This window comes from Myotis yumanensis, unplaced genomic scaffold (assembly GCF_028538775.1).
Source record: "Myotis yumanensis isolate MYYU_CA2020_CCGP unplaced genomic scaffold, mMyoYum1.0.hap1 SCAF_9, whole genome shotgun sequence".
Taxonomy (NCBI): Eukaryota; Metazoa; Chordata; class Mammalia; order Chiroptera; family Vespertilionidae; genus Myotis; species Myotis yumanensis.
Window position 1 is genome coordinate 61,271,886 of NW_027223760.1, and position 13,168 is coordinate 61,285,053.

Consider the following 13,168-nt stretch of genomic DNA (forward strand, 5'->3'; position numbering starts at 1 on the left):
GCACAGCTTAGGGAATAAGTCTATATTGTAATAACTATGTATGGTGCCAGATGGGTACTGGAAATATTGGGGGAACACTTTGTAAAGTATTATCTAACCACTATGCTGTAAACCTGAAACTAACACAAAATAATGTTGAATGTAAAATGTAATTGAAAAATAAAATTTAAATAGAAAAAGGAAATACAAGTAAGGAAACATTGATTCTGAACTGGATTCTTTTTTTTTTTTTAAAGGATGTTATTAGGACATTTGACAACACATGAATGGACTCTAAGGGTTAGATGGTAGTAATACATCGATATTAATGTCCTGATTCTGCTGGTTGTATTGTGGTTAAGAAGGAGAACGTCCTTATTTGTAGGAAATACACTAAGTATTTGGGTGATGGGACATCAGGTCTGCTATATAGTTGCAAGTGGCTCAAGAAAAAACGTTTTTTGTTCTATATGTGTAACTCAAGTTTGTTTTAGAATAAACTGATTTTTAAAAATAAATTAGGTTTATTTTTTAAAAAGATAAACTAGGTTGCACCAGTTATTCCCAGTGCTCCTGTAGATTCTGCTGTCCTCAAAATCCAAAGTATGTGAGCAAGTACAATAGTCAATCATCCTAAACCAGCAATTTTCAACCGTTTTTATTGCATGGCACACACAAAGTCATTACTAAAATTCTTTAGCGCGCGCACGCGCACACACACACACACACATATTATTTTTGCTGATCTAACAAAAAGGTATAATTTTTAGTCATTCACACCAAATGGCTATTATATTAGTTGTTGTCATTTTTTTTTATTTGACAGTCTTAGGGAAAAGAGATCAGTGCTCCTGACTAGTCAGTTATTGCAGCCGGAGGCCCCACACCTGGTTAAACGCGCCTCTTTCTCCAAGTCCGGGTTCAAGCTGTCCGCCTTCGCTGGCTCCCTGGGGGCGCTCCGCTCTTCTCGACTCCGATTGGGTGAATTCCACGCCTCTCATCGCGCCGGGGGCGGGGCGCGGCGCCAGAAGATGACGTCACGGCGGCGGGGCCGGAACTTTGGGTTGCTTCGGCTCTCCGCTGGCGTCGGGCGCTCGGGGACCGTTCCGTCGGCGCCGCCGCCGCAATGACCATCTGTCAGTTCTTCCTTCAAGGCCGCTGTCGCTTTGGGGAGCGGTGCTGGAACGAACACCCCGGCGCCTGGGGTGCGGGCGGCGGACGGCAGCAACAGCCCTCAGGTGACCTGGCGCTCAGCCCGCCGCCTCCGCCGCTGGCCGGGCGGGGATGGGCCGGACGGGTCCAGCGGGTGGGGACCGGGGTTCCCGCGGGGGGCTCCGCGCGGCGCCCGCCACGCAGTTTCCTTCCGGCGGTTTTGCCCGCGTCTTAGGCACTCGGTCCGTTTGTGTTGAGCGGGCGAAGCCGGGGCCGTGGTCCTGGTTCTGAGGCCGAACCATGAGTGTGAAGTCAGATGTACGTGTGTCAACCCCTCCCCTTCGGTGGGTGGCAGTGGTTCCGACAATTGGCACAGGTCGACCCAACGCCTCCTTGCCGTTCTCTACCCTTCCGGGGACTTGTTGTTTTTCCCTTGACTCGAATATAATTTTTACTAAACTTCTTTTCCGGGGCTCTTCACTTTGGGGAAGTCGCCAACTCCTTTGGAAATACAGTAAGGTAGCAGAGCCACTCCTCAGATATGCTCATCGAATTGGGGGTGAAGTTGGGAGGATGGGGTGCCCAATGAAGAACTCGGGGCTACGAGGGGACGGAGTGCAGAGGACCGGGTTGGCCTGCTCCCTGGGCCCGAGTCCTTAACGAAGGTTTGGGGATGTTTCATTAAACCAGTTAGGAATGATGCACCAAGCGCTGTCTTCCAGGAGAGGGGAGATCAGACATGAAACCATGGCAACACACACGCTTTCAAAGGTCCGACGAAGAGGTTTTCTCTTCTTAGGATTGGAATCTAGTCCTTAAACTAGGATCACAAGGTGCTGACCACTCTCGCACTCTCACCCCCCTTCCCTTTGGGGGGGGGTTTCACCTTACCTTTCAACCTTAAGCGGCATTGCGGTGTCATGCCTGATCCCCCTTCCGGAAGGCAGTCTTTTTTTGCATCACCCACAATAGCTGTAATGAATTACTCCAAACCAACAGTTAGGACTCGGAGTCTGATAAATGTGCGTGTACTTCCGTGAACAACGGAATGTAAACGTTAATTGGATAGATTAATGGATGGACAGGTGTAATATAACTCATCACATAGTGTATTTAGCCACCTAAACAAAATGTTTTTGAAATTAAGAAGTATGAAGACCAAAAGCTGTATAGAGAAGGTTAATTGGACTTCTTCCGTTGTGTCATTCCCCAAAGGATTTGAAACTTTAGAAAAATAAAATACCATGAATCCCTACTTGAGGGATCTTTCTGGTCCAGCAATCTGCTGCCTCTTCTCTTTGGTTTTATTAAGGAGTTTTAGAGTTGAGAGATGAATTTTCATAAAGGAAATCCCATCACTCCACTTTTTTTCCCCCTCATGTTGTGGAGACCCCCAACCATAAAATTATTTTCGTTGCTACTCCACTTTTTAATACATTTAATGGAATATCTCCAATTCAGTGAATTATCTTGGGCCCAACTAGGAAGTTGGGTAATTGAAATACTTTAAGTGATAAGATTTTTTTAAAATATAGAGATAAAGAGGTTAGAGTCCTGTTGGCTCATTTTGATAATTATGAAATATTAGTAATATGCTCATAATAGAGGAACTCAATGCACTTTTTCATATGCAAATCATCTTTATAATCTCCCCCTGAAAGACAGGTGGCTGTTTTCCCAGAGAGAATACTGAGTCAAATAGATTTAAGCATCTATTCAAAGACAGAGGGTAGAATCTTATCTTTTATATTCAACAAACTTTTTAGTACATTCCTAATTTTTTAGACTTTATTATTATATTAGGCCCACTGGGAGAGCAAGAATAATACAGACAGCTTTTTATCCTGAAGGAGCTTATGATTTAGAATATATGTCCTCTATCCACACCACTATCAAGCAGTTATTTACTTAATAAGCTTATGTCAGCTGAATCTAGTAATAATATCATTATTTTTCTAGGGATTTAGTCTTCTCAATCTTGTTAACCAGAAATTCAATTAGACTATTATGTGATTGGTTGATATTACACTGAACTACAGTATATAAGGAAAAAATGAAGAGTTTTGTGATTTTAAATGAGTGGAAATGTTGAGTCTTTGCATAATGTCTGCATGTAATAAGACAAAATATAATTAAATTTTTAGATATTTAAAAGATGAGTTGCTGGTAAAATTGTTTTATTTTATTTATTTGTTTATTTTTTAAAATATATTTTATTGATTTTTTACAGAGAGGAAGGGAGGGGGATAGTTAGAAATATCGATGAGAGAGAAACATCGATCAGCTGCCTCCTGCACACCTCCTACTGGGGATGTGCCCGCAACCAAGGTACATGCCCTTGGCTGGAATCGAACCCGGGACCCTTCAGTCCGCAGGCTGACGCTATATCCACTGAGCCAAACTGGTTAGGGCTTTATTTTATGTTTTATTTCAGGTAGTAACAGACGTGGATGGAATGCCACCAGCCAGAGATACTCCAGTGTTATCCAGCCATCCAGTTTCTCCAAATCCACACCATGGGGGGGCAGCAGAGAGCAAGAAAAACCATCTTTTGGTTCTTTTGATTCTGGAGATTCAGCTAACAGGAACAGGGGGTTTGGATTATCTCAGAACCCATTTGCTACTTCACCTACCTCTGATGAACAGAAAGATGAAAAGAAATTTCTGTAAGTGAAAGCATTCAGAAAAATTATCTATTTTCTTCTTTTTTTAAAAATTACTTATATTTTTAAAGAAATAATACACTATTTAAAAAATAAGAATAAGCAAAAAGAAAAAAAAAGCACCGATGATCCTATCACTCAGAGATAACCACTATTTTGCATAGATATCATACTAGATTTTATTTCATTTAAAAATGTGTCATCTTTCCATATCTGTACAGAGCCTTCTTAGAGATAATTATGCTTTTCCCACTTTTCTGTTGATAACACTATATTGTGAATGTCTTTCTAAGGTAGTCCTGCTTAAGTTGGTTGTAAATTATGAGACCTTTACAAAGTATGAGGTAATTTAAAGCAACTTGTGAGCTTGGAGGTCAAATAGCATCTCGAATTTTTCTTTTTAAAACTTTTACTTTATTTACGTCATTCAAATTGAAAAAGTGAATTAATTTGATTCCCTTCCCTTTTGTGGAGTAAATTCCTTAACATTTCTTGAGAACATTTGTAGCAGAAGTTACGACTGGTGCCAAATCAGTGCCTGGCTATCTAACTTCCCTCAGCTTCTGGCTCCCAGGACAAAAATATACTTGTTAGTCTTTTACTTTCCATATAACCAAGTTAGAATCAATGGTAACCATTTTAAGTTGTGTACCATATACTACTGATTTTTTTTTTTTAAGAAAAAACAAATGAGCCTCTCCTTCCTATATTTGATGTTTTTGTAAAAATCCTAAATTTAATATAGATTCTCTGTGGTATCATTTTATTAATTGTAGCATTCTGGACGGGGCAGAAGGGGATTTAATTTAGAGCTGACTCTATCCACAGCTTTGCCAACAAATTAACTGTGTGGGTATGGATCTATTTCCCCTTTTGAAAAGCATGAGAATTAGACAAGATGATCTCTAAAGTCCTACCCATTTAAAAATATTATGTTTTTTACACTAGAGGCCCAGCACATGAATTCGTGCACATTTGAAAGGAAATTAGTTAGAAGGTGGCCAGTGGGGTGGGACTGGGCAGGATGGGCCAGACACATCCTGGAGCCAACCTTCCTTGGTCCCTCCCCGCCAGCTGCACCTGAGGTGGTACTGGAGCTCTAAGAGTGTCTGTGGAGTAAGCCGGGTCCCTCCAGCAGGTGGGGTCCCTCGGCCTGGCCTGCAGGATTGGGCCGAAACCGGCAGTCCGACATCCCCCAAGGGGTCCTGGAGTGCAAGAGGACACTCTGCAAAGTTGCTATTGCTTGGTAGCTCCTGCGTTGAGCATCTGCCCCCTAGTAGTCAGTGTGTGTCATAGCTTTTATATATATATATAGATGGTACTTTCTCTTTCCCAGTTAAATGATCATTGATGTTTATGATAATGAGCAGAAAGATTAAAGTTGTATATTTGACTCTATTTTAGTTCCTTAATACATATTGTACAATAGTTCTCAGTTAAATGTATTGGTTAATGGTTCCGTGAACTGGAAAACCAAAATTATGAACTTCTTTAGTCTTATAATATCTACAACATGAAGTGTAGTTTATATTTCTATAAACTTCTGCTTTAATAAACACTTGAGAAAACATAATGGGAAAAAATCTAAAAGTACATATTTACTACAATTTAAAATTTCAATCATTGAAAGTTATAACTGATAAATTTTAATAAGCAGATGAAAAAGATTCTCTTTTTTTGTCAGGGAAGGAATTGTGAAAGATATGGAAGTTTGGGAATCATCAGGGCAGTGGATGTTCTCTGCTTATTCACCAATGAAAAAGAAACCTAGTATTTCAGGTAACTGAGAAATTGTATGTTTTTAAAATATGTTTTACAACTCTTATTTTCTAAAACCAGGACCATGCCAAATAAAGAAATTAACAGTGTTTAAAGTATTTGAGTATTCTAGCAGAACCTCTTGATTCAGAGATTGAGGTTGGAAGGTATATTCTTTTAAGATATGTAGTTCTCAGTACAATCAGGACCCACCACAGTTCCCATTCTGTAAGCCCAGGCAGAGGCTCTGCTTTCTTGGTTCCCTACAGGTACAACTTCAGAACGTCTTTGCTGCCTACAGGGAATAGAAGAGTCATAGCCTTCCTGCCATTAAGGCCGTGGCTGTCCGATTCTTTTTTCTCTTGCTTCCCTATCTTTCCATTTAAGGATAGTTGTTTTTCATAAAGCATGTGAAGGCCTACGCTCTAGGTAATGTCCGAAGGTAAAGAGCTTTAGCTGGGCTATAGGGATAGCATTTCTGTAGATACCCTTTTCTTCCCATTTTCTTTTGTCCACAGTTTCTAAGCCCTTTCTGGGCTGAAACCTACACACCACACTTCTCTAAGCCCACTCTGGGTGGTCCTGGGCTTCTGCCCTATTGAGTAAACAGCAGGTACCTAGCAGATGAGAGCCCTTGGGATCCCTCAGCACTCTGGGACCTCTGCTCTGTGTCAGCTCCACCTGCTCATTCTCTGTGAGCATGTGTGTCACACGGCTCCTTAGTTATTTATTTACTCAATCATTCAACAAATTCTTACTGAATTTCTTTTGTGCCAGGCCCTATTCTAAGTGCTGGGGATATAGTGATGAGCAAGATGGACAAGATCCCTCCCTTATGAAGCTTATGTTCTTGAGGGAGGGAGCCAATAAGTAATACAAATAATAAGAGAATTTCAGATAGTGATTTTTCTATAAAGAAAATAAAGAAATACTAAGCCTTTTTAAATCATTTCAGAATTAAACCTAATGCTTACTGAATGCCCTAAAGCAGTGGTTCTCAAAATGTGGAATGTAGATCCCTAAGTATGGTTGCCAGATAAAATATGGGTTCCCAGTTAAATTTATTGTAGATAAACAAAGAATAATATTTTAATATATGAATAGCCCTTGTGACATACTTATACTAAAAAAGTATTTGTTGTATGTCTAAAATTCAAATTCTGTATTGTTTGCTGAATTTGGCAGTCCTATTCCCGAAACCCTTGCAGGGGCTGTGCAAATTCAAAAATATTTTCATCATAATACTAACACATTAATTGCCATTTTCACTGTGTTGACATTAGCACAGTTGGTGCAAAAGCATTAATGCGTAAAATACATTGCATCGAGGTAAATATACATCAAGGCAGAGACAATAAACTATTAAAGTATGTAGTAGTCAATTAAAAATATGTCATTTTCACTTAATGTCCTTGATGAAATGGTAAGAGTTATTACTTTTATTAAATCTTGACCTTTGAGTGCAAACCTTTTGCTATTCCGTGTGACAAAATGGGAAGCGCACGTAAAGTGATCCTGCACCGTGCTCATGTGTGATGGTTATGTTGAGGGAAAGCACTCATGTGATTGCTGCCTTGTGAGCTGAACCAGCCACTCTTCTTCCCCCACAGGACAATTTTTATTTGAAAGAATGACTGAGAACTATGGTTATTTAGACTTCAGTGTTTAGTGACATTTTCTTTAAAAAAAATAAATGAAGTGAGCCTATCACTTCATAGAAAACAACTGACAGTGTTTATTGCCAATGATAAAATTCAGCCTTTCAGGTGAAAATTCAATTATGGAAAACTGTTTTCTGCTAATGTGAGCTTGATGACTTCTTGATACTTAAACTCTCGTCTGATGAGATGGATAATGACATTAATAAGTATAAATATTTTAATATTATACAATGACAGTTGCCAACATTTGGAAGTTCTAGATAACTCAGTAGAACTTCCAAATGCTCAGTCTATAATGTTACAAAATTATACATGGCTGAAAAATCCATTCTAAGTGCAAGATAAACCAGTGGATTTAATATAATTGTACAAAAATGTTGCATCCACATTGTAGCTAGCCTTTAGAAACTACTACCTGTTGCCCTAGCCAGTTTGGCTCAGTGGATAGAGCATTGGCCTGCAGACTGAAGGGTCCTGGTTTCCTTTCTGGGGTTGCCAGCTCCTTCCCAGTTCCAGCCCTAGTTGGGGCACATGCTGGAGGCAACCAATCAATGCGTTTCTCTCACATAGATATTTCTCTCTGTCTTTCCCTCTCTCTCCACTCTAACTTAATGGAAAAATATCCTTGAGTGAGGATAAAAATAAAAAAAAGAAACTACTACCTGTCAAGTTTTGGTATGATATCAAAGAAGAATATTCACAATTATCTAAAAAGGCCATTAAATTCATCCTTTTCCAACTACATATCTGTGTGAGAACAGGTTTTCTTCAGACACTGCAACCAGGCAATATATTGCAAAAGATTCCATGCATCTAATTGTTTCCTGAAATTAAATCCTGTAAATTATGTTAAGGCCAGAAGGAGTGAACATTTCTAAGGCTAGTGATGCTTATTGACAGTTTTCCTCCCAGATAAGTTGTATATTTTTAATCCCCTTAATGGCAATTTAAGAGAAAGTCCACTTCACCACATTCTTAATAACAATAAATACTCATTTTTCGTTTTTGCCAGTCTGATAAGTAAAGCATTTTATCTCTATTTTAAGTTGTATTTTTAAAATTTAACTTTTTATTTCATTTATTTACTGGATATTTGTATTTTTGTGACTTGCCTATTTATTATATTTGCTCAAATTAACTTTTTTTTAATGATTTGTAAGAGCTACTCATACATTAACATTGGCTCTTCTCCTGTCATGTTGCAATTATGGCTTTCCCAGCTTATCATTTGCCTTTAAATTTTGCTTATTGTTTCTAACATATAGAATATTTTTTTAGACAGAAGTTTGAATGTATATATAGTCAACTTTCTTTTTCTTCTCTTTCTTATTCTTTCTTCTCCATTTTGTTATTTTTTCCTCTTCGTTTATCTTTAGAAAAAGTTCCCCCTTCAAAGATCAAATAACCAACTACATTTTATTCTAATTTTATACTTATTTAAACATGAAAGGGAGTGTAGGCTCCTTATAATTATGTAAATTTTCTAATGATCAACATTAGCATACTTTCTTGTCTAGCACCTCTAGGTTTACTATACTGTTGAAAGTATTGGCATTTATTTTAAAGATTCAAATTGATTCCTCACTTCAGGTTTTACAGACATTTCACCAGAGGAGTTGAGGCTTGAATACCATAACTTCTTAACCAGCAATAACTTACAGAGTTATGTAAGTTTGTTTCCTATTCATCTACCTCAATAACAGATTAGCTGTTAATTACTATCTTCTTTGTTTGTAGTCAAAGGTTGGCAAAGTGGGTGAGGTCTACAAGTTTTTCAAGACAAGGTTATTTTTATTTTCTAAATTACTTTTCTTGAAATTGATTGGTTATCTAAAATGGTGATAATATATTTTGACTGTAGTAACTGGGAATGTCATTATTTCATTACAAATTATCCAGCAATCAATCCCAGAAATCAAACCCTTTCATCATTTGACAAACATTTATAGAGCATTTCTTAGGTGCAGACACCGTGATGAAAGCTAGAAAGACAAAGTTAAATAAAGCAGTCTGTTACATAGATTAATATTCTCACATGTCATATATCAAAAAATAAAAAAGCTGGGCTTGAATAAGTTTGATGCTAAAGGAAGTGAAATAAAGTCTGTATTTTTTGTTGTCTATAGTCATGATCATGCGTTTTAACTAGCACATATGTTCGCCTCCTATCCAAATATAACTAACTCTCTGCTGCCAGATACTTAGGATTCTTAACCAGAAGATACAAGGAGTTGAAGAACAGGGCGAGGGGACTATAGCTGGAATATCTTTGGAAAATAGGGACAGGTCAATGCAAATTTTACAAGTTATGGACCATAAGAATGTTTCATTAACTTTTTGTGATTTTGGCAAAGGCGTGAAGTTGTCATTTGAGCGATTAACTTAAATACTCAATATTGACTCATTATTTTTCTGTCTCCTCTCTTCAGCTGAATTCTATCCAACAGTTAAAAAATCAGTGGAGGAACAGGGTAAATGAACTGAAAACTCTAAATACATCAACTAAAATAGCTTTGGTGAGTATTGGAGAGTTTGCTACAGGGAAGTGACTTATCTATTGCTTTTTTGCAGAGAATTTTACTTTCTATTTGGAAAGCAAAGTTAAACTCAGCTGGTGTGGTTCGGTGGTTGAGCATCAACATATGAACCAGTAGGTCATGATTTGATTCCTGGACAAGGCACATGCTCAGGTTGCAGGCTCGATCCCCAGTAGGGGGCATGCAAGAGGTAGCTGATCACTGACTCTCATCATTGATGTTTCTCTCTTTCTCCCTCTCCCTTCCTCTCTGAAATAAATCAAAATATATTTAAGAAAACAACCACAAATTATGAATCACACATTCTCAAGAACTGTATCATCATTTAGAGGCAAGGCCCTGAAATTGCTTTCTCTCTGTTCTTCAGTCAGAAAAGCATAGGAAATCATGCTTTTTAAAAATTGTTTTTAGAGAAAATTTTAAACTTTTGTAGTATTAATTTTGAAATTGAAAAATATTACATACATTCAAATATTTCAAGTTATCAGCATTTAAAAATAAATTGCTTTTAAAAATGACATGAATGTACATTATTTATTCATTTACCTGTTAATGAATATCACACTAAGAGACAGAGACTAGATTTTTTAAAAAAGTACATACTAGTAATTACATTTATATGAAACTAAAAAAGACAGACCTTGTCTATAGTGATAGAAAGCAGGTGAGTGGTTTCTTGGTGCCAGGAGTTGGGGGAGGGCTGACTGGAAAAGGACACAGGGAGCTTTTAGGGGTGATGGAAATGTTCTAACTCTTGATAATGGTGGTGATTATAAGTTTGTCAAAGCTCATTGAAATATATATATATTTTATAAATATATAGGTATAAAATGGATGCATTTTATTGTATGTAAACTATACCTCAACAGAGTTTAATATTTAAATATGCTATTGGGGCTTCCAAATGAAAGAAATCATATCTGTTTGAGTTGATTAGGAAAGGCTTTGGCAAAGGGATAAGTGAAAAGTTTCTTAAAAAGGAGATTAAGATTTCAGTAAGCAGAGATGAAAGACCTTTCAAGAGCAGGAAGTAGCAAGAGCATGAAATATTTGCAGGCAATGGGAAATGTGTAATAGATTTTAGTGGTTAGTTTCAGTAGTGACATTGTGAATCAACTTCAGTTCAAGTGTTAGAGTGAATAGAATGGGATCCTCTAAAGGTCCCTTACCTAATATCTAGGTTTCTTGATAAGTGCAGGTGAGCCTATAGACACTGAAATATAGTCTTAAAATTTTTTTTCTGATTTTAGTATGTGTTCATTCGAAAATTTAGAAAATATTTAAAAGCAAGAATAAAATTAAAACCATAATTCATTAACCAATTACTCTTAATCTTTGAGCTTGGTTTCCTTTTTTTAAATGTATATTCATATTGTGGGCATTTTTCTATGTTAAAAACATTTAGCTTCACATTTTTAAGTGCATATTTTAAACATTGAATTTGGCTCTGAAGTATATAGAGTTATTTATGAAGTACTTTATTATTTGCCTGTTTTTACAGCTCTCCGATATAAAGGATGGAATAAATCAAGCAACACCTACATTTGGATTTGGCAGTAGGCAAACAGCAACATTCGGGTCACCAGGTAAGCGATACAGTAATGCAGGACTTCATTGATTTAGAAAAATAAGATTTTATAGGTTTGAAGTCATTAAGCCTGAAGGTATGTTAAGTACCATTGAAGACCCTATCGCTCAAGCTTTAAAAGTATATTTTAGGAATGGTTTTCAAGACTTTGTTAGAGAAGCAGCACCTTTGAGGACTTTCTTGTCACTTGTATAATAACATAGTATCATCCTCAAGTGACAGCTCTAGTGAGATTTTTTTGGGGGGAGGCGGGGGAAGCCGAAAGCCAAAAGTGAACGCGCACTTGCTAATCCCTGAGGTTTCTCAAAGCTGCCTCCTTGAGTGGTGCAAATGAGATCAGTGTAGCAGTAGCAGAAAGACAGAACAACAGGGTCCAGTGGGTTTGTTCTAGCTTCTCATTTTCCTTTTCTCCTCTCCTTCTAGTAATCGTCTCTCTTCCCAACATCCAAGCAGGGCAGGAATAAGGGAGAAATTGGGCGGGGGTGAGGGGTGGGGGTGGGGGTGGGGGCTGGTAATATGGCTACATTTTCTGACTATAATAGATTTTTTCTTTTTCTGATTTATTTGTAGGTTTTCCAGTGAATAACAGCATGGGTGATAGTGCTCAAAATTCTAGTTTTACAACAAGCTCTGGATTTGCCACTGCCCCTACTGGAAGCCCTTCGGTGTTCGGGAATATTCCAGCATTTGGAGCTGTTCCCTCTACCAGTCCTGCCATCACTACTTCTACTCCAGCTCCTGGATTTGGGAAACCTGAAATCACATCTGCTGCTTCATTTTCCTTTAAAACCCCTGCAGCCTCGGGATTTGGCTCAGCCGGGTTTTCAGGATTCCCAGCTCCCATGGCAGCAGGCCCTGTGGGAGGTCCAGGGGCCCCAGCCTTCGGAAACAGCAGTTCTGTGGCTGGCTTTGGTAGTCCAGGCTCACATTCTCACACTCCTTTTTCCAAGTCATTCAGTGACACTCATGATGGACATAGCAGCACATCCACCTCTGTCCCTGTCTCAAATGGCAGCACGACCACAGGTAATGAATTATTCACACCCAAGCATCAACTAACAGCAGAAGAACTGAGGCAATTTCAGTCTAAGAAATTTACTCTGGGGAAAATTCCATTGAAGCCACCACCTGTGGAACTTCTAAATATTTGAAAGGACAATTTTAAATACAGAAAAGAATGACTTTTAAATTGTTTTGAATGGTTCATATAGAAGAATAGATATACGCACACATGTATATATATACTTATATATTTATATGGAATATAGCTTTAGGGGTTTGAAATTTAACATTTTTTTCTTGAACCTAACTATTTAAATAAAACACAATAGCCAGCAAGAGATTTTCTTTTACTATAATTATGAATGGAACTGAAAAGCTGTCTGTGCGCTGAATAAAGTATTTTCTCATCCTACATCATTTTACTATCTTAACCTTTAAAGTTTTCCCTTTAAAAATTGTTTTAAGGAGATAATTTCTAGAACCATTAGGGAGGAAATGCTTAAATATTTAGCTTACTTACCAAATAAACATCAGTAACATGACCTTCAATCATGCAAAAGAAGATTCTCTTAAAGATAAATAAGAGCTTTTAAAGAGTGAAAACTTTGATTTTTTAGAATCTAGGAGGCATTTTTCCCTCATAATTTTGTCCCACCCCCCACCCTCCTCAATTTTGGCTGTCTCATGGGCCACCATTTGAGTTTTCTTCAACAATTTCAGGCTACTTTTTAGCTTAGCCTAATTTTTATATAATTGTACTTATTCCTTACATTATCCAATCAAATGGATTGTAAGGGGAATAGAAATTGTGATCATGTGAATAAATAG

General features: G+C 37.7%; 1 protein-coding gene across 1 annotated transcript; it reads left to right on the top strand.

The window, feature by feature from the left end:
- Positions 1–1,027: 1,027 nt before the first annotated feature.
- NUP42 (nucleoporin 42) lies at positions 1,028–12,750 on the top strand. The gene is made up of 7 exons (XM_070424427.1): positions 1,028–1,217; positions 3,566–3,797; positions 5,479–5,573; positions 8,804–8,880; positions 9,643–9,729; positions 11,252–11,336; positions 11,909–12,750. Exons 1-7 carry the CDS (start codon positions 1,106–1,108, stop codon positions 12,487–12,489), a joined length of 1,269 nt encoding a protein of 422 aa, XP_070280528.1. The 5' UTR covers positions 1,028–1,105; the 3' UTR covers positions 12,490–12,750.
- Positions 12,751–13,168: the final 418 nt, after the last annotated feature.

Excerpts from the sequence above, each read along its gene's own strand:
- NUP42 (XM_070424427.1), top strand. The coding sequence starts at position 1,106 with ATGACCATCTGTCAGTTCTTCCTTCAAGGCCGCTGTCGCTTTGGGGAG. Across the intron at positions 9,730-11,251 it reads CATCAACTAAAATAGCTTTG|CTCTCCGATATAAAGGATGG; the intron begins GTGAGTATTGGA and ends CTGTTTTTACAG. Across the intron at positions 11,337-11,908 it reads AGCAACATTCGGGTCACCAG|GTTTTCCAGTGAATAACAGC; the intron begins GTAAGCGATACA and ends ATTTATTTGTAG.